This window comes from Schistocerca nitens, chromosome 10 (assembly GCF_023898315.1).
Source record: "Schistocerca nitens isolate TAMUIC-IGC-003100 chromosome 10, iqSchNite1.1, whole genome shotgun sequence".
Classification (NCBI taxonomy): Eukaryota; Metazoa; Arthropoda; class Insecta; order Orthoptera; family Acrididae; genus Schistocerca; species Schistocerca nitens.
In genome coordinates this window covers 95,393,787-95,416,301 of record NC_064623.1, presented here as the reverse complement: position 1 = coordinate 95,416,301, position 22,515 = coordinate 95,393,787, and the positions used below count along the sequence as shown (strand labels likewise).

The following is a 22,515-nucleotide window of genomic DNA, read 5'->3' as shown; positions in this document are numbered from 1 at the left end:
TTTCTCCAAAGAACTGAAAAAAGTAAATGACAAAAATTGGAAAGTTGCTTGGAAAATTTGTATGAAAGCATCATGTAGCACTATATCAAAACAAAGTTCCTGATAGAGGAAGAAATACCATGTTCCTTGTTCTCCATAACAGCAGAGGAAACTGAAGATCATGGTGTCATGACAGTAAGCAGAAATATTAGTTTTATTCATAGCAGTTCTCAGAAATGATAAACAAGGTAAGGCCAGCTGTCCAGTGAGGTCACACATTAATTTTCTTGCAACAGTTGTCACAGTATCACACAAGTTTTCAGTTACAATAATTATAGCTGCAGCAGAGAAATACATAGAAAACAGCACATGTACACAATAAATTATACAGTTAACTTGTTTAATTTGTGATTAGTTGTTTTGTTTTACCAATCTGTGCTTCCATGAAAGAGCCCCTACTCTGAAATATTCACACAAAACTTCTCAGACTATTCTTGCCCATTATGCATAATTTCTCCTCACGTGTTGCAAGCAAATCTATTGCAGTACACGCAAACTCTACATCTTCGAGCATTGACACGTTAGCTCCGAAGGCAGAGTTCTGACTGACTTGTCCTGGCCGTAAATGTTGCACGATAATATTGTGCTGCCCTAGGCCTCACACTTCTGTGCAACATATTGACACAATGTTATATATTATGTGAGCCTGTAAGCTAAAATAGAGGGCATTTTAACAACTTTTAACATAATGTATGTATTTCGACTGAAGCAGCGAGAGAAAATTTATGCCAAGGCCGGGTATCGAACCTGGGCCTCCAGCTGACTAGGCAGGTGCATTAGCCACTAAGCCACCTTGACAGAGAGGTTCACACAACTGCATGGATTACCCTGGCAAACCTTCCTCCTTGATCCAAGTTTTCACTGCCACCTTAGTCTACTTTAAATTCCTCCTCACACATGAACAGAATTGCCTAGGCTCTCCACGTTCCGGAATATCACCTCAGCATCGAAAGTAAATGGGGGATCCAGCCTGAATTCCAGGTGCAGGTACTCACAAAAATGAAATGACACAATTTCAGAGACTTTACAGGTCTTATACATATATTACTTTATGTATGTAGACTGAAGCGTCAAGTGTAAGGAGGACTATAAATCAGATTGGGGTGGCAATTAGAATCCGCAGTGTGCCAGGGTAGTCTGTGCAGCTGTGTGAACTGCTGTGCCAAGGAGGCTTAGTGGCTAAAGCACCTGCCTAATCAGCTGGAGATCTGGGTTCGATTCCCAGACTTGGTACAAATTTTCTCTTGCCGTTTCAGTCTATATACGTAGTCATATCTGTAAGAGATCAGTACATTCTCTGAAATTGTGTCATTTCATAAAGTATGTGTTTTGCCTACCAGTCAAAATTAGTACCCCTTTGGGTTCTAAGGATTGCTGGTGTTTATAGGATTTGGTACACGTAAGATTTTACGCCACTGTAGTATTGCATACATTGGTGAAGCTATTCATATTTTTTAGGACAGGTGTGTGGAAAATCTGTGCCATGCAAGGTTACAACAAACTGATTAAAAGAAGGACATGCAGTGAAACATAATGAGACACATGTGTTTGTTGCCGGTTCACATTACTGAGATTGTATTCTGAAGGATTCCATTGAAATTGGCTAGAATGATGAAGTTAATAAATGAGGCAAGGGCTATCATCAGAGCAAGTTGTGGAACCTTGCAGTGGCTTGCCCGTCAATTGGCAGAATGTTGATGAGTAATTAATGGCAGTAGTACCTCATCAGTTTTGCCTTCACCACTGATGGCAATGATTGTATGCTTTGGTGTGGGGAAGCAGAACTCACAGTATGTGGTACATGCACTGAGTACAATTTCTCGGTCTATATAAAGGTGCCATCTCCACTGTGGCAACAGTGTGACGAGTCTCGGCAAAAGCGGCATCTCCACTGATGGTGACAGCCAGTTGGACCATTGAAATATTGTGTTGACTTGACTCAAAGATCCAGCTGCAAGTACCACAAGCTATTTTACCAGGAAAGCCTACAAATTCAAAGTCTTATATAGGTTGCACATTTTACATTCTAGATGTAGAACCTTATACGCATCTGAGATATTTTGCAACTTGACACGAATATAGGACACCATTACATGTCAATCTTTCCACACTGCCTAGTGGTACTGACAAATGGAAGCATATAATGGATGTTGCTCAGTGATGACCGAGGGTAGAAAATTATCTCATTACCAATGAAAGAAAGCATTTACTTCAAACAAGAAACAGTGTTGTGCAGGAAAAAAGTCATTTCAAGAAAGTTGCTGCAGCTGGGGACTCGAGCATTGAAAGGCTATTGAATAGATGTGTTCAGAACTTATAAGTTGTGTGTTATACATCACAGAACATTTTTCAATAAAAATGTAACAAAAGTGTCCATTTACTACTATAAAGTAGTTTACACTTGTTCTGATATTTAGTTTAGTTTGTGCATGATTTTAAAAATTTCATTTTCTTGTTGTCTGTATGTGGTGTCCTTTTCAGTAATGTGAAAAAATGTTAGTTCCTGGATTAGGAAAAACAATCCTGTAATGTAGAAGTCGAAGAGATGTGATTCACAGTAGTAAAGATGAACAATTGCTTATAGCTTTTAATGTATGCACTTTAGAGCCCAAATTTACCTGACTCTTTTTGCTTTGGATGATAATTCCTGTCATAACCCTGAATAGTGACCATTTCTCCTGCAACACCCTATAGACAGGAATCGTGGATGATAAACATTACAGATAAGAAGATAACATAAGTTTCTGACAAGTGGTGCTGCAGAAGAATTATGGATAGGTCGAACAGCTAAAGAAGGTCTACTGAAATTAACTGGGGAGAAAAGATGTTTATCATTCAATCTGACTAAAATAAGGGATAAATTGATAGGATACATCCTGTGGCATCAAGGAAGGCCAAATGAAAGTATATGACTACAGAAACCTTTTCAAGTCTTACATTATGATGTACAGGTGATGGTTATTGAACTATATGAAATAAAATCATAACTTCTGAATGGTTTGTATTAGAAAGTTCAAACTGCACAATTGGACGTGGGGCACGATGGGATCTAGTATGCACGTGGTTGCGCAATGACTACTTTCATTTCGATGAGTTTGTCAGTAAGCAAAATTAGCGCATTTTGGGGACTGAGAATGTGCATTTTGGGACTGAGATGTGTCTACACCCTCAACAGGTGACTGTCAGTCATGGAATATTTGTAAATTATTCTTTGATGGTATGGTGACTGCTGAACGGTACATGAAGGTTTGGAAGATTTCGTTCACATTATCCAAAGTGATCCTGTTTTGACAAGGTTTCGTTCATACAAGACGGCGCTTGACCCCACTGAAGCAGGAGTGTGTTTGATGTCCTGGAAGAGCACTTTGTGGACTGCATTCTGGTTCTGGAGTACCCACAGCCCACTGCCACGGGCCTCGATTGGCCATCATGCTCTTCAGATCTGAACAAGTGCAATTCCTTTTTGTTTTGATTAAAGACAAGGTGTACAACAATAAGCACAAAACCATTGCTGAGCTGAAAACAGACATTCAGGAGGTCATCAACAGCATCGATGTTCCGACACTTCAGCGGGTCGTGCAGAATTTCGCTGTTCACCTGTGCCACATCATTGCCAGTGATGGCAGGCATATTGAACATGTTGTTGTTGTTGTGGTCTTCAGTCCTGAGACTGGTTTGATGCAGCTCTCCATGCTACTCTATCCTGTGCAAGCTTCTTCATCTCCCAGTACCTACAGCAACCTACATCCTTCTGAATCTGTTTAGTGTATTCATCTCTTGGTCTCCCTCTACGATTTTTGCCCTCCACGCTGCCCTCCAATGCTAAATTGGTGATCCCTTGATGCCTCAGAACATGTCCTACCAACCGATCCCTTCTTCTAGTCAAGTTGTGCCACAAACTTCTCTTCTCCCCAATCCTATTCAATACCTCCTCATTAGTTATATGATCTACCCATCTAATCTTCAGCATGCTTCTGTAGCACCACATTTCGAAAGCTTCTATTCTCTTCTTGTCCAAACTAGTTATTGTCCATGTTTCACTTCCATACATGGCTATGCTCCATACAAATACTTTCAGAAACGACTTCCTGACACTTAAATCAATACTCGATGTTAACAAATCTCTCTTCTTCAGAAACGCTTTCCTTGCCATTGCCAGTCTACATTTTATATCCTCTCTACTTCGACCATCATCAGTTATTTTACTCCCCAAATAGCAAAACTCCTTTACTACTTTAAGTGTCTCATTTCCTAATCTAATTCCCTCAGCATCACCCGACTTAATTCGACTACATTCCATTATCCTCGTTTTGCTTTTGTTGATGTTCATCTTATACTCTCCTTTCATAACACTGTCCATTCTGTTTAACTGCTCTTCCAAGTCCTTTGCTGTCTCTAACAGAATTACAATGTCATCGGCGAACCTCAAAGTTTTTATTTCTGTTCCATGGATTTTAATACCTACTCCGAATTTTTCTTTTGTTTCCTTCACTGCTCGCTCAATATACAGATTGAATAACATCGGGGACAGGCTACAACTCTGTCTCACTCCCTTCCCAACCACTGCTTCCCTTTCGTGTCCCTCGACTCTTATAACTGCCATCTGGTTTCTGTATAAATTGTAAATAGCCTTTCGCTCCCTGTATTTTACCCCTGCCACCTTCAGAATTTGAAAGAGAGTATTCCAGTCAACATTGTCAAAAGCTTTCTCTAAGCCTACAAATGCTAGAAACATAGGTTTGCCTTTCCTTAATCTAGCTTCTAAGATAAGTCGTAGGGTCAGTATTGCCTCACATGTTCCAATATTTCTACGGAATCCAAACTGATCTCGAACATGTCACAACCTAAATCCAAATATCTGTAGTGATGTTTATGTGTTGAATAAAGTGTGTGTGCACACTGTAGCTTGTAACTAATTTATGCTTTTTATATAGTTTAATAATCGTCACCCTGTATATAAGCAGATTGAAGTGATAATGTAAATTTGAACCCGAGTCTCCTGCTCACCAGACAGATGCGCTAACCACTACGCCATTCTGGCACAGAGCCTTTGCGCTACTGTACAGCCTATCCTAGCAAGCCTCCCTTGTCAATGCAAATTCTCATTCACTCCTCAGCCCACTTGGAAATGCTGTTTGAGTTTAGGAGGAATACCAAGTGAGCTGAAGTGTGCATGGGAATTTTGATTGAGGAGGGAGGCATACTAGGGTATCCCTGCAGTTGTGCAAAGCCATTGTGCCAGACTGGCGTAGTGATTGGCGTATCTGCCTAGTGAGCATTCATTGCTTCAGTCTGCATATATACGTCGAGGAACATAACTGAGGAAGTGTGGGGGATAAAAATTGTAGAGGGAGACCAAACCTTAATTACAGTACGAAGTTCCAAAGGGATGCAGGATGCAGCAACTGTGTGTATATGAGAATACTTGCACAAGTGGAGAGCTGCATCAAACGAGTATTTGGATTGACAACAACACAGGAAGCTGAGGTGTCGGATTGTTGCAGTGCTCGTTCGTGGTTTTGCATTGTCGTGCTGAAGGAAAGTGTGTTCCGTGTGTGGATGAAGTTTTCTATTGTTAAAACTCTATTACAGTACACTGTTTCTCACACACCATTATCATTACATTGTACACCACCGTGCTACACGCTACAATTCAGAGCCCTCTAGTGGCAGAGGGTTGCAACTTGCATCAGCGAAGTGGAAAACTCGACTGAGTAATATGGGTGATATGTAACACCTCAGCCGATACTAAGAACAGAATAAAAAGTTTGGGGCATTACTTTTTCAGCACGCCCTCATAGTTAATGTAACTTTCAGCAGCTTTCTCGAGTAATATTACCCTCTTTTTTTTTTCCTGCATATAGTTTTGCCCATAACAGTTGCACTTTCTGGTTTTATTATTATTTTACCTCAACATTAGGACCAACAGCTACTAATTAGTTGGTTTTTGAACTATTGTATATTATTACTTGCACTTTGACACATTCCCTGACGGAGTTCATAGTTTTCTGGCACTGCTTTCAAAATTTGTTTTCAAAGTACATCTGCTCCCTGAATTAATGGAATTAGTTATATAACTTTAATTTATACACACTGTATGGAAAAAAAGGACACACCATGAAGGATTAATCTGAATGGGATGGAAATTGGCAGATGTGATGTACATGTACAGAGAAACAAATGATTATAATTTCAGAAAAATTGGATGATTTAGTCAAGAGAAAGAGCTTCACATTGCGCAAGTCAATAACACGTTGGTCACCTCCCGCTCTTATGCAAGCAGCTATATGGCTTGACATTGATTGATAAAGAGTTGTTGGATGTCGTAATGAGGGATAGTGAGCTCTTTCTCTTGAATAAATCATTTGATTTTTTCTGGAATTGTAATCATTTGTTTGTCTGTACATCACATCCGTTGATTTCTGCCCCAATTGAATAATTCATTTATGGTGCATCTTTTTTTTTTTTTTTTTTTTTTTTTCCCCTTGGAGTGTATTAGAAGATAGGCTGAAGAAAGGCAAACCAACATTTATAGAATTTGCAAATTTAGCTGTTGTCAGTGTTGCCTGGACTATGCTCTTTGAAATTTTGAGGGTACTACGGATAACATATTTACAACTTGTACAGAAACAAGACTAGGAAGCAGTGGTTGAGCATGGAGTGAAATGGGGTTGTAGCCTATCCCGATGTTATTCAGTCTGTACTTTGAGCAAGCAGTAAAGGAAACCGAGGAGACATTTGGAAAAGCAATTGAAGTTCATAGATAGGAAACACCAGTAGAGAAAGGAAGTTTTCAATGTGCTGCTGTAGAAGAATGCTGAAATTAAGTTGTTAGGTCGAATAACAAATGAGGAAGATTGGGGAAAAAATAAATTTATGGCACAACTTGATTATAAGAAGGGATTGGTTGACAGGACACATCCAGAGACACTGAGGAATCGTCAGTTTGATAACAGAGAGAAGTGAGCCAATTTAAACAGTTGAGGGAAACCAAAGCTTGAATATTGTAAGCAGGTTCAAAGGCGTGTTCGGAGATGAAGAGGCTTGCACAGAACGGAACTGCATCAGACCAGTCTTCAGACTGAAGACCACAACAACTATAATTTTTGTTTAAATATGTCACTCAGAAGCAATTAAGTCCTACATCACCTAAAATATTACTTTATTTTTATGTAGGTCAGTACAGATGTCAAACATTCCCATACGCAACATATAGAAGATAGCTGACAGAGCTTGCATAAAGTCTCTCATCATTCACGATCAAATTAAGCATAAGGGGCATGTGCCATCTGGCAGTTCACAGTACTCCTGTACAGTTCTCACTCCGTACTAGGCATGCCAACTGCATACAGTCAGTAGCTGACTGAGAGCAAAACTACCAGTTAAAATACATAATAAGGACTCACAGTGCCCATACAGTGGTATGGAAATCAGTGTTGCTTGGAAGCAATATTGTCAATGAAAGGGTTAATGGGACTGTAAGAAAGTTTGGAAGGTAGGAGACGAAGTATTGGCAGAAGTGAAGCTGTGGGGATGGGGTGTGAGTCGTGCTTGGGTAGCTCAGTTGGTAGAGCACATCCTGCGAAAGGCAAAGGTCCCGAGTTTGAGTCTCAGTCCGGCATACAGTTTTAATCTACCAGGAAGTTTCAGTTCCTTTGTAAAGTGCACAGACAGTTTCCTTCCCCCTCCCTTTCATAATCTGAGCTTGTGCTCATCTCCAATGACCTCATTCATGACAGGAAGTTTAACTTAATCTTCCTTCAGTCCTGATTCCACCTAGACCTAACAAACCTTCATTAAACTAAACCCTGAGATATCTGACTTTTGTCACGTGCCTCGAGCTTCAGATTGTCGAGAGTTGACCGTACTGGCTGAAGCGAAACTGTGAGGGCAATTCCTGAGTGGTGCCTGGATAGGTCAGCCAGTAAGAATATTTTTCACAAATGAAGGTTCTATCGGCTAGGAAGTTGCAAAACTGTGTACACTCCACAGTAAAGTGAAAGATTCATTCTGGGACTGACTGTTCTCCTTGTGCCCTGAAAGCACAAGGTACCAAATCATTAATTTTTGCTTTAAATATGTGACATTGATGCTTTTGTGTGAACAGACGGCCCACATCCGAATCCACACAGGGGAGAGGCCATACTCGTGCCTGGTGTGCGGCCAGGCATTCAACCAGCGGCACACCTTGACCCGCCACGTCAGGGAGCACGCCAACAGGGTCACGAGGAAAGCATTCTCTTGTTCGCTGTGCGGCAAAACATTCCCCAGACAGGTAAGGATGCTCTCAGTTATTCGCAAGTGATGAGTTACCCTATAACTACTTCTCAGGAAAGAGATAATTTTTACTTGACTAATTTTTATTCCATCAAATCACTCTTACTATGCCACGTGTGAAGGCCTTTATGTTTTAATAACACAGACCAATCACGAATACACTCTTTAATGAAAGTGGCATATTCTTATGAATTTTAGTTTGCAGATCTTAAAATTATAATTGTAATAAAAGAGTGATATTGTCCACCACTATACTAGAATTAACACCCAATATCAAAAAATACTGGTTGTAATTCTGTGGATAGCAGGGGTAAAATACGAGGAGTAAAAAGTTATCTACAACTTATAGAGAAACCAGACTGCAGTTAAGAGTCAAAGGACATGAAAGGGAAACAGTGGTTAAGAAGGCAGTAAGAAGGTTGTAGCCTCCCCCAGTGTTGTTCAATCTGTACGGTGAGCTAGGAGTTAACAAAACAAAGGAGAAATTTGGAAAGGGAATTAAAAGTTCAGGGAGAAGAAATAAAAACACTGCAGTTTTCCAGGGACTTGGTAATGCTATCAGAGGTGACAAAGCACCTGCAGAAGCAGCTGAATGAACTGATGGTGTCTTGAAAACAGATTATAAGACAAAAATCAAGAAGAAATAGAAGAAGAAGAAGAAGAAGAAGAAGGCAGCCAAGGTAGTGCAATGTAGCCAAATTAAATCAGGAAATGAAGCACTAAAAGTATTTGATGTATTTTGCTATTTGGGCAGCAAAATAACTGACAATGGCTAAAGTAGAGAGAGTTTAAAATGTAGACTAGTTATGACAAAAAAAAATTCTGAAAAAGAAAACATTCTTTATACCTACTATAAATTGTAATGAAGTCTTTTGTGATAAGCAGTTCATACAAAAAAATAATAGAAGCTTTTGAAATGTGGAGCTACAGCAGAATGTTGAAGATGAGATGGGTAAATGAAGTAACTAATGAGGATGTACTGAATTTAATTGGGTAAACAAGAGATTTGTGGCACAGCTAGATCAAATGAAGCGACCTGTTGATACGACCCATCATGAGGCATCAAGGAATTGTTAATTTTCAAATGAAAGGGTGCGTAGGAGGGTTAAGAGCATAGAGGGAGACCAAGGCTTGAAAAGGGTGAGCTGGTTCTAATTGGTTTAGGCTCTCTCTCTCTCACACACACACACACACACACACACACACACACACACACACACACACTGATACTTTAACTTGGTGGTTTTAGGTAGTGGGTGTTTTGAACTATAGTTGGGAAATACTGGTAGATGTCAGGTTGTTACTGCCTCCTTTGTAACACTGCCAACCTCAGTAAGCTATTGTTCAATGTTCAACTTAGAAAAGCCCCCATCTTTCAATAGTTTATACTAATTAAATATTGTTGCTGAAATGCATACATTGGTGTGATATCAGTGAAAAAATGTTTATAATGTTTTCCGACTGGAGTCGGAATGGGAGGACTGTTTTTGCCTACACACTTAAGTTATCCAGTCACTGTTGAACACTGGCTTTTGGTCAAGGTTTCATAATCATGTCTCGTCGTTTGTTAAAATGTGCTTAACTGTCGAAGAATGTGTGTTCACGATAGAAACTTGTTTTGTGATGAAATCTCATGGAGAAATGTGGAAAGGAAGCACCAGTCAAAAGTATTACTTAGACATTAGTAGGAAAATTTCACAAAACAGGTTCAATTTTAGAAAAGAAACGTGCCAGACGAATGTCAGTTTTAATGCTGCAAGTCATTTACCATATTAAAGCAGAAGTTCCCAAATCTTTGTGCATATTACACCACTTGGTTCAGTCCACACTGTAATGAGAAGAATACTGGAATGTTATCTGTACCCGTTTTTCCACGAGTTCGATAGTGCCGATTATGTCAAAAGGGTTCCCTACCGTCTACAGTTCGAGGCCCTCATTAGAGGCAACATTGGCATATTAGATCAACTTTTTTCACAGATGAAAAGCTCGGTTTCACCTTGTTTGGTATGTTAATAGCCAGAACTACCGTACCTGGAGTGCTGACAACCCACACACTTTCACCGAGTCCCCTTACACAAAATATTGGCATATCATTTGCGGTTTGAAGCCAATGAATAATAGGACCTTTGTTTTTTGAAACAACTGTGGATGCTGCTGTCTTGCAAGACATTATCCAGCAAATGATAACCTTACTGCAAGAGGTTGAGCGTGACTGCCGGTTGCAGCAGGACAGGGCCACTTGCCCTACACCTCACTCTACTGTGGAGACACTACAGGATCTTTTTGGCGAAAGAATTATTTTGACAGTATTGTGACCACCACAATCTGCCGATCTTAGTAAGACAGAATTCTTTCTGTGCAGATACTCAAAGTATATAGCTTACAGGAGCAATTCACATGCCCTGCAGGAACTGAAGACGAACATTATAAAAGCGATCAATGAAAGGCAGTGAAAATCAATGAAACAGACAGTGTAAAGCTAACAAGTGTAGCCACGAACATGGTCAAATGTTTCAAAAAGTCCAAAGAAATGGACGGTCAACATTTCGAACACCTGTTGTAATTTACAAAAACTTACGATTTAAATCTGCCAATAAAATATTACTTATAGCTACAGTCAGCGACAACGTTCGTGACTTCTGTCTGCGCAGCTCGTGAAGCCTGCAGCATTCCCAACAGAGGACGTAGACAGGAATTACTTTACACTCCTGCACCATTTCAATGTCACAAATTGGCTCACCTGAGTCAGACTCATATTTGAAGAACAAATACACTTTAAAAATAAGGTCCCTTGTCTGTTTGTGAAATATTTGGCAATTTTTAAGTGTTTCAGCCATTATGAGAAAACTCACATTACACACAGAAACTGCAGAAATCAGTCAGTTGTAATTTTTCACATGAAACACAATAGGACGCTCAAATATGATGGAAGTTTATACAATATTGAATGCTGAAACAGACTGAGAGCTGATTGGCCAGCTGCTCATCTGTCTACCTGTTGCAGAGGCCATAAATGCTGTCGTGGACTATAAGTGATGGAGCCTCTTTTAAGCTGAACGCCCTGTGTTATCGAGTGCTCTTTGTCTACTCCACTTTGTTTGTGATGCGCAGTGCTCATTGTTTCTCTTTTCTTACTTCAAAATGAGTGAAGAAGCTATTTCAGGTTCATCGCAGGGTTTGAATACGATTTGCACCTCAGACCACAGACGATGTAGACTGCGCACAGTGTCATTAGAAACCGACATCTCGATCGACCGACAGGTGGTGGCATCAATTTTCAAGTGACGACTGGAATGTTAAAAGAAGATGACATTTCTCCACTTGTTATGCATTTATTTTATTGGTTCATGAGTTTCTACTCATTAGGCCATTTTAACACTGATTTTTTGCAGTAGAAAAAATATGCACTGAAATTTAAAGATGCTGCCATTTTGATGAATGCAGAATATTTATTTACTGCAGAAAATCACTTGAAAATAGCATTAAAGGGAGAAACTATTCGTGAACCAATAAAATAAGTTCAACAGAAGTGTAAAAATGCCACCTTCTTTTAACAAATTTCTTGCTCAGCTACCCACTATGGAAAATATCTCTGAAATACTCTTCAGTTTATCTTAATTGTTATTTTTTTTTCCCGTAAAGTCTCTTTATAACGGTGGTGGAATCTTGTGCATAATTTTTTTCACCGAAGATTTGTGAAAGCAAGTAACATTTTGTAGCACAGGTAAAGTTTCTTCAAAAATACGATTCAGTTAAGTCAACGGTTTTAAATGATATCATTACCACGCAGATGTAAAATGGTCTTCTATTTGAGATTATTTAGTAATGTCTAAAACACTGCCTTACAAAAAAAGTGAAGCACCCAGAAGACATGGTGAGATGGCAATGTAACTTCATACACGTACACACCACGGCAGGTATGTAAATGATAAGAACTATAATTCTCTGTGACAGGTAGAACAGCCACCAGATTGCATTAGTGTTACCAGGCCTGGTAGCATATATAAGATATGAGAACGGTATCATATGTGCAGTGATATCTGTCAGATGCCGTTTACTCATTTGAGACAGTGTTATCGGCACCTGACACTGTTTGCTAGGGGCCTCATTGTAGGTCTCCATTGGGCCAGCCAGGATTGCCACAAGTATCCCCAAGTGAAATTCCCTGATGTTTTCCTGATTTCCAGACAGATTTTAGCATTTCTCCCAGACAAATTTTGAGATCTCAAGGGTAAGTCTCAGACAGAAGTTGACAAAAAATGTAAGGACTTCTGTATTTCTAAACGTGTGAGCTAAAATCTCAAGTACTAACATCAACATCTTTTGCAGTGAACTGTTTTTAGGTGGAGAAATCAAGCCAAACGGTATATATGTTTTATTAAAACCACTGATGTTATTTTATTTCAATAACACGAAACACATTTGGTAACAAAAATTTGCATTTCACTGGAGTGGCAAGAAAGAATTAAAATATCTTTCCCGATATAAGAAATAACCTCAGAAAACAGTAGGCCTCTTGAGAGAAGTGTATAAGGCAGGGAAGAGTTGTGTAAACCAACACTATAGGTGACTGCCAATAATATGTCAGTTCTATTATGTTAGTTATTGTCAGTTATTACCCACTGTGTTATGTTTACTATTTTATGGGTATTGTGTGGTTTTTCTTTCAAGACATACATAAGTACATCAGCAACTGCCACAATTTTCTTCTTCTTATTTTCCATACTTTCTAATTCATATAAACAACTTTCAAAGTGCCAAAATGTACTATAATAAATAAAATGTCTGTAAAACACATTATGCCTCTCACAAACAGACGTGGCCTGCGGGCAGATAGGTGAGACCAGATCCGACAGGCAGGGCCTGCACATCAGTGGTAAACGATGGGCTTCAGATTGACAGGTGCGTCTGTTAGAGATATTCGCAGATATGGCCTGTGGTTTTAGCCCTTCATGGAAGTCCACTGGTGTGGCCAGCTACCCACATATCACAGACACCATGTTGATGAATTGAGATTGTGGCAATCAATCCGTGCAACAGGTAACTTGCACAAATACTCTGAGAATCAACATTGATGAGGATAGGGAGAAACTCACTGTAAAGATGATTGCTGAGCCGCAGACAGGCACATAGCAAAGACAATCACACTCTCACAACTACATTTTTGGCCTGAGCCTTTGTCAGAAAACAAGAGCATCCACACAATTATTCACACACACACAGTCATGCACACATGACTGCCCGTCTCTAGCCACTGTGTCAGCAGTCTCTCAGAATCAGATCTGAACAAACTACTCCTCATACCTCCCTGCCTCTCGTCGGCAGCTGCTAGAATGAGGGAGTGGTGAAGCAGCTCACATACTCAGCTGCACCCAGCCAGCGACAATGTCCAAGATCTCAGTAAACAAACCATTTCATGTACTGAGACAAACACGAGATTTCTCCAGTTTTTTTTCCAAATTTCCCTGACTTCTGTGACACATATGAAATTCCCTGATTTCCAGAACCTGTGGCAACCCTGCCACCTGGTCAAATCATCACACAATATCCAGTTTTATGGGTTATTCGAATTGGACAGTGGCCCAATGTTGGGCTGCACGGTAACGTGATAGCCGGCAGACTCGTTGTCGCGGGTGGCATACTTGTCCACGTTACAGTTGACCACGAAAGAGGCCTGCCGTATTGCACGCCGAGCACGCTGTAACCCCTCCGCATCTGCGCCTGCCATCCTTGAACGAGTATTAGACTTTCTGCAACACTCTGTGTCATCCTGCAGCATTGGTCGGAGACTGGCAACAGCCGGACTAGGGCATTATTATTCTGTGCATAGGCAGCCATTAACATCAGAACACAAACAGTGGTGTTTGGAGTGGTGCCGTGACCAGGGAGCAGGGACTGCCGATGAACAGTGTCGCACTGTGTTCAGCTACGAATCGTAGTTCCACACTAGCCCGTACGACTCTTGTCGCTGAATACGGCAGTGACCTGGGGGAGGTCATTTTGGAAAGGCACAGGGCTGTTACTCCTGGCAACGTGGTGTGTGAAGTCATCAGGTATGACTTCAGGTGAGGGCTAGTAGTGATCGAGGGAGTAAGTCCGATGGCACAGTGGCACATCATCGAAATCCTACATCCTCACGTACCACCTATCTCATCTCGTGTGACAGTATTGTGGTGCCATTTTCCAACAGAATAGTGCTCATCCATGTACGGCACATGTCTCTCTGACCTGTCTAGTCGATATTGAGGTACTCCCAGCAAGATCCTCCAGATCTGTGCCTTACGGAACATGTGAGAGCAGCTCAGATCTCACCTCCATTCCTATGCCAGTATCCAGGACATCAGTGACCTTGGCTCTGAGCACTATGGGACTTAACATCTATGGTCATCAGTCCCCTAGAACTTAGAACTACTTAAACCTAACTAACCTAAGGACATCACACAACACCCAGTCATCACGAGGCAGAGAAAATCCCTGACCCCGCCGGGAATCGAACCCGGGAACCCGGGCGTGGGAAGTGAGAACCCTACCGCACGACCACGAGCTGCGGACACATCAGTGACCTGTGACAACCATTATGGACCAGATTGTCTCACAAGAGGATACAATGGCTTGATGACACCCTTCTCAAATCAGCGTACGGTTCCAGGTGAGAGAGGGTGCAATGTCATACTGGTAAATGGGTTTATACTGTCGAAGTTCATTGTAAATTTGACACAAGTTTTGAAATCACTAAAGTGACATCAAGAAATACTCTAAACGTATATAGTTTCATTTCATTTCCTCTTTCTCTTCTGGTGCTTCTCTTTTCTTGTCAGGCATTGCATATATTCGTAACATTCAAGACAGTGCAATATTGTTAATAACACAAATTTTGATTATGTTATAATTACTGAATTTAATTATAATACAACTGAGATGCACTTTGGCATATTATAAAGTGTAAAAATAGATTTGTTGCTAAAGAAAATGAAATATGTGCTTCCAACCATCCAGAGCTATTAAATTTTAATTAAATGTATAATTAGCTCTTCAGTTATACCATACTACATTACATGACATATTTGTGATATACGAGGGCCATTCAGAAAGTAACCTCCGGTTGATTTAAAAAAATACACCAAGTTAAATAAAAATATTTTAATATATACATCTTACAACTACATCTTTGCACTATTTTTCTACATAGTCTCCATAGCGATTGAGGCACTTATCGTATCTCTTCACAAGCTTTGAAATTCCTTCTGCATAAAAATCACCCGCTTGTGCCTGGAGCCAGCCTGTGACCGCATCTTTGAGCTCTTCGTCGTCATCAAACCGCTGTGACCCGAGCCATTTCTTCAAATGCATGAAGAGGTGATAATCACTTGGCGCCAGGTCTGGGCTGTAAGGTGGATGGTTGATAACGTCCCACTTGAAGGACTCAAGAAGGGCCGTTGTTCTGCGAGCAGAGTGAGGACGGGCGTTATCGTGCAAAAAAACGATACCGGAAGTCAGCATACCACGGCGTTTGTTCTGTATAGACCGTCGTAACTTTTTTATTGTTTCACAGTACACGTCTTGATTAATGGTCGTACCACATTCCATGAATTCAACCAACAACACCCCTTTGGCATCCCAAAACACCATTGCCATCAGTTTTCTGGCAGAAAAATCTTGCGAGGCTTTTCTTGGTTTGGTAGGCGAATTTGAATGTGCCCACATCTTTGATTGTTCTTTTGTCTCAGGGTTCACGTACTTAATCCAGGTTTCGTCACCGGTCACGATTCTGTTTGACAATGGTTCTCCTTCGTCCTCATAACGTGACAGAAAGTCTAATGCAGAGGCCATTCTTTGAGTTTTGTGGTGGTCGGTAAGAATTTTGGGCACCCATCGTGCACAGAACTTACGGTAACCCAATCTTGCTGTCACTATCTCGTACAAGAGAGTCTTAGAAATCTGTGGAAAACCAGTAGACAACTCCGACATTGAGAAACGTCGATTTTCACGAACTTTTGCATCAACTGTCTGAACGAGTTCGTCAGTCACCAATGATGGTCTACCACTCCTCTCTTCATCATGAACGTTTTCTCATCCACTTTTAAATAAACATACCCATTCACGGACAACTCCTTCACTCATAACTCTTGGTCTGTACACGGCACAAAGCTCACGATGAATAGCTGCTGCAGAATATCCTTTGGCTGTAAAAAACCTTATGACAGCACGCACTTCACATTTGGCGGGGTTTTCTATTGCAGCACACATTTCAAACTGCCACAAAAACTAAACTAGCGCAGCTACGACGTTCACTCGACCACGGCTTGATGCCGACTGACCTGTTGAGTGCGTGAACGCACAGATAGCGTCGCTACTCCCCCCACAACCCACACTGTGACGGATCAGAGGTTACTTTCTGAACCGCCCTCGTAATTCAATATTGGATATATTCATGTCACGTGCTTGCTTTTGTTTGAAATTATGTAGTAACTAAAAACATTATAATGTTTTATACCAAAAGTAGAATTTTTTTTTAAAACTCAAGAGAGACATAATTATCAGGCAATTAATGGGCATATGAATAAACAGTGACATGAGTCAGAAAATTTATGAACATAAAATGTTGCTCAAATGATATATTTGGTGGTGTATCATATACTTCAATACATGCCTCTTGGTCTGTAGCTTTCAGTAATTTACAGTACCAACATACCATGGTCATGTTTGCTCTTATGAGTGTATATGAGTCAATCATCCACATAATTGCCCCTGCAACTACTGAAAAGTCTGCTGCCCTTCTTCAAGAACTGTTTGTTATCTTGTCTCTCTACAGATAACACTCTGATGTAGTTGCATCTGCAGTACAGCCATCTGTATCACCGAGGCATGCAAAACACCCCATGACAGCAAGGTCCATAATTCATGGGGAGATAAATATAATATGAAATGCAAATCATATAGTTGAAATAATGCCTTCCTATACATTTTATTGACTGTGCTTCTTATTTATAAGAAGGAAGATCTAGTTACACTCTCAGAATCGGTATGAATATTTAAGACTGACAGTTCATTAATATTGTACATCTGTTAACTGCCAGTAATATAATTTGCAAATGTGCATAACAAGTACATCCTCTCTTTCAGGTTAACCTGCACATCCACATGCGGACACATACCGGTGAGAGGCCATTTGAATGTGATTTGTGCAGCAAACGGTTTTCACAGTCGGGACACCTGGCACGGCACAAGTTGACACACACTGGCAAAACGCCCTACCCCTGTACAATTTGTGGGAAAGGTTTCTCACAGAAGAAGCGCCTTGTCGACCACGCTCGCACGCACACGGGTGAGCGACCTTTCGGGTGCCCCTACTGTCCGAAAAATTTCACTCATGCCGAGTACTTGAAGTCACACCTCCACACGCACCGTGAAGAGAAATATGTGTGCCCTGTATGCAGAGAAATGTTTTCGCGCAAGTACAGGCTGAGGGAGCATATGCGCATTCATTCGAGTGAATGGCCATTACAGTGTGCACACTGTAAAGCGTGCTTTGTCTCGAAGGAAGATATTGCCGATCATATACACTCTCGACACCTTTCAGATATAATGGGTGACGGTTACTTTCCAGTAGAGAAGAGCCACACGAGTTCTGACGAACCCGAGTCACAACCTTACTGTAAGACTGAAAATGAAGACACTAGTGGCAGACGGACAGGGACACTGACTGCTGGCTTTGCTTTACCGTGTGATGAGGAAAACGTGCAAGAGTCAGACTTTAAACTGGAAATCACTGATGAGGTGATACAAAAACACGATTCCCCCGAACATACCGGTGCTATCTCTGACAGAGTGATCATCTTCATCAAAGAAGAACGCATCTCGGACGAGGAGGATTTGACATGTTAAGCAGATAATAGGGTGTCTACTGCTATGCCACCACAAATCTTTCCTAGCAGTGCACCCATAACAGAACCTACATTCATAATTAAAGATGAGAAAGACACACCTGTAGAAGATGCACTGTGTTTGGGAAATGACACAGAATTAAACACTTCGGAGCCATGTATGGCATCCGTCGTCAGCACTGATATAAAATTATGTGCCATCACCAAAGAAAATGTAGCCACTAGTTTGGGAAAGTATCCCTATATGGGACTAATTAACTCTGAAGGAACCAGCAATGAAAAAGAAATAGCCAATATCAAAACAGAGGCAACAGCAGATAGTGAATATCACAGGTTTCAGCAGACTGAAGGGATGCAAGAATCTATAGTGAGTGGCAGTGTGAAAACAAGCAACAACTCAGATAAAGATTTGTTCACCAATCCAGAATGTCTACATCTGGAAAGTGGTACTACTTCTATAGGCCAACTGGGAACACTGGTTTCTGATCTCAGTGGCAAAATAATTACACCTGTCAGCATCCAAGAAGAGCTGAGCTCGAGAGAAGAATATCTGCTGTGTATGCAAAATGATGCAGTTTGTAAAACTGTGCCCATGCCTCTTGCCCCAGATGTTAGCAGGAATATGCACTCAGTCACTAACTTCAGTGAGAGCATAGCTGCAGAGGTGCAGTGCCCACTCTATCTGGGAAAAGACACAGACCACAAAACATTACCACCATCTAGCAGTTCCAGTGCCAGGGAACAGTTGACGAGCGACGAAGAAGGTCCCTTGTGTTTGAAAAGTAGAACAGTGTCCGAGAACTTGGCTCTAAAGTGGTACCAAGTGGAGCACAACAATACAAAATCCGATCTCTAGCTCTGAGGTTCCACTACGCTCGAGCCACGATGTCGGGAGTAAAGGTTTGACAGTGTCTTCTGTTTCTAGTGTCCACAGTGATATGGGACTGAGAGTTGACACTGAAGGATATTTAGTGCCAAATTCAAGACATTCTTCCTATTTTGTAAACAGTTCAATGTGCAGAACTGTACCGGCACATCTTACCTCTAATTGTAGCCAAAAAATGAAAAAGAGTGACATAATTAAAGAAGACAGACTTACAACTTCAGATCATCCACTCTGCCTGGAAAGGGATGCAGCATCTGATGATTTGCCACCTTCTTGTTTCCCAAATTTTGTGAACAAAACAAAGGCAAGTATCAGCATTAGGAAAGACCTCGTGCCCAATTTGGAGCCTCCATTGTGTTTGAAAAGCGATGTAAGGTGTCAAAGATTGCAGGACACTTTTGTCTCCGATGTCAGGAAAATAACAGAGAGCTTTCCTCTGCCTTTGGCCACTACCCTAACTGTGTCGGCACCAGGTGATAAAGAGACCTGTAATATATCTGACACACTGGTTTCGTACCAGCAGATGTTATACGATAAACTTATGTCATCACCATCAGTATTCCAGGAATAATAAATTCGTAGCTGCTGTTGCATACCTAGAAAACAGTAAAGCTGGGAATAACAGGAGGCCAGCCAATACTACCAACTACAGTATTAAAAATTTGTTAAAAACTAAATCCTGCAATCAGGCCTCGGAGACAACGTGATTGTCGACTGACTGTCATGTCAGCCTCAGCTATTCATCATCAGATGCAGTATGGAGGGGCGTGGGGTCAACACTCCACACTCGTGGCCTTTGTCAATGTTTAGATCTCAGTGCCGCTACCTCGCAATCAGGTAGTACCAGAAATCGAACCCGGGTCCCCCGCGTGTGGGGGCATATCACACTGACCTCTCAGCTGCAGCGGTGGACCGACTACAGATCTGGTCGAACTGAAAAGAATTGAGCTGTGCAATTATTGAACTCTGTGAGCTGTGGTGAGAAACTGAACCAGACAGAACACAAGTACATCAACACTATCAATTCTGGAGACGATGTTATGCATTTTTCATATGTTGGGATACTTATTGAGAATAAACTAGCAGTAAGAAATTGGTGACCTATGTTGGTGGCATTCCTTATAAATGGCAACAACGTTGTATACTCGTATAGTTTCTCTACTGTTAAGGAGCTATGTCCAGGATAGTTCAAATGTCATCAGCACAAGTTCCAAAGCAGTGAATAATGTATGTTTGCACTGAACTGGTGCCTTAGAAAGATACAAAGTTACTCATTAATGGTATATTTAGTGTCAGCACCATCTGCATGGGAGTGCAGCTACTTATCAAGCATTAGAAAGATTGTTATGAATTGATGTTTAGATGCCTTTAATGTTGTTTTATTGGAAAGTGATTCTTCATCAGGACATGTCTCACAGTAATGACTGCTGCATAGTATTAAGAATTTTTTGTGCTATTTACATTTTAGAGTAACTTTTTGATTGAATCTTATTTAATAAGGACAATGTATAAGAAAAAATGGTATCAGTTGAAGGTCAGAATTGTTTTAATGTTATTTGATGTGGACGTATGTTTTGTTAAGATATATTTGGCAAACCAAATGAGTATACTGAAATTCAGTGTATGTTCCATTTTTAGTACTTTTTAGTTTTATCAATTTTATGAAAATAATTAATTTTATATATAAATTTGTACAAACTGCTAAAATATCTTATTAATCTGTGTAGATTCTTTAGTGTTAGTACACACATTATGTTTCACATTGTGCAAGTAAGATACCTGTCTTCATTGTGAAGAGAATGAACATTGATCACTTTCCATGAAATTGAGTTTTACTGTTAAGAGATTCCTGTGTAGATGGACTGTTCTACTGGAAGAAGAATGAAAATACATGAGAGAGAGAGAACATAATATCCGGAAGAGTAATAAACAAATTAGCAGAGGGCACATAGCTGAGTGGGAAACACCAGTTGAAAAAGGAGAGCACAGAATGTGGATGTAATTATTTTCAGTATATTATGTTATGCAATAGCTGTTATCAGTATCTTTGATTTGTACTGTAAGCTGGTAACATTTGGGACTGTATTTCTACATCTGTACAATCACAATAATGTTTGTGTTGCTGTTCCATGTTTGTGTGTCATTTGATGATGAAAATGTATATTTATAATGAGCCTCGTGGTTATTTTCGCTGGAACTTTTTCTAAATAAAGTTCAAAAGCAGACAACTGGCTACATTCAGCAAATGAAATTGTAATATAATCCACTGATCCACCTAAAGGGTGTATGCCCTTGAAACACATCACAGAAGAAAATAAAAGTGACTGACATATAATTGTCTTATTTGGCTCTTATAGTATCAGTATTTTGCAACTGTGACTTATTTAACTCACGACTTGGTAACATTCGTGTCAGTACATGTCACATCTTTGGAATTGGAATTACTACATGTTGCTTTAAGGTCTGAGGGAATTTTGCCTGGCAGATATATCTTGCATATCAAGTGGAATAGTTTTGGCACGTTATGAGCATCTGTTTCTCCCACAGTCATGCACGCTCCTACAGCCTCGCATTTGTCCTCGTAATCATTGCTGCTTAGATATAATGTGCTTTCTATCAGCCTCTTTTACACTCAGGCGACAAAAGTCGCGAGATACCTCCTAATATCGTGTCGGACCTCCTTTTGTCAGGTGTACTGCAGCAACCCATTGTGGCATAGATTTGCCAAGTCATTGGAAGTCCCCTGCAGAACTATCGAGCCATGCTGCCTCTACAGCCATTCCTAATTGTGACAGTGTTGCCAGTGCAGGATTTTTTTGCACAAACTAACCTCTCAATTATGTCCCATAAATGTTCAGTGGGATTCATGTCGAGTGATCTGGGAGACCAAATCTTTCACTCGAACTGTCCAGAATGTTCCTCGAGCCAATCGTGAACAGTTTTGGCCCAGTGACACATTGTCGTTTGGGAAAATGAAGTCCACAAATGGCAGCAAACGGTCTCCGAGTAGCCGAACGTAACTATTTCCAGTCGATGATCGATTCGGTTGCCCGCACCGTTGTGGAGCCACTACCTGCTTGCACAGTGCCTTGTTGACAACTTGGGTCCACGGCTTCATAGGCTCTGCACCACACTCAAACCCTACCGTAAGCTCTTACCGACTGAAATCGGGACTCATCTGACCGGGCCACTGTTTTCCAGTCACCTAGGGTCCAACTGATATGGTGACGAGCCTAGGAGAGGTGCTGCTGGTGATGTCATGCTGTTAGCAAACACACTCTTGTCGGTCATCCGCTGCCGTAGCCCATTAATGCCAAATTCCGCCACGCTGTCCAAATGGATACATTGGTCGTATGGCCCACATTGATATCTGCGGTTATTTTATACATTGTTGCTTGTCTGTTAGTACTGACAACTATGGAAACACCA

At 40.8% G+C, this 22,515-nt stretch overlaps 1 protein-coding gene across 1 annotated transcript in view; it reads left to right on the top strand.

Annotated features, from left to right (window-relative positions):
• Positions 1-18,208, top strand: part of LOC126209909 (zinc finger protein 271-like) — a 129,622-nt gene extending 111,414 nt beyond the window's left edge. Inside the window, exons 7-8 of the mRNA XM_049939030.1 lie at positions 8,147-8,314; positions 17,440-18,208. Of these exons, the coding sequence (XP_049794987.1) occupies positions 8,147-8,314; positions 17,440-18,201 (930 nt within the window). The 3' untranslated portion in view covers positions 18,202-18,208. The remainder of the gene's footprint in view (positions 1-8,146; positions 8,315-17,439) is intronic.
• The last annotated feature ends 4,307 nt before the right edge of the window (positions 18,209-22,515 follow it).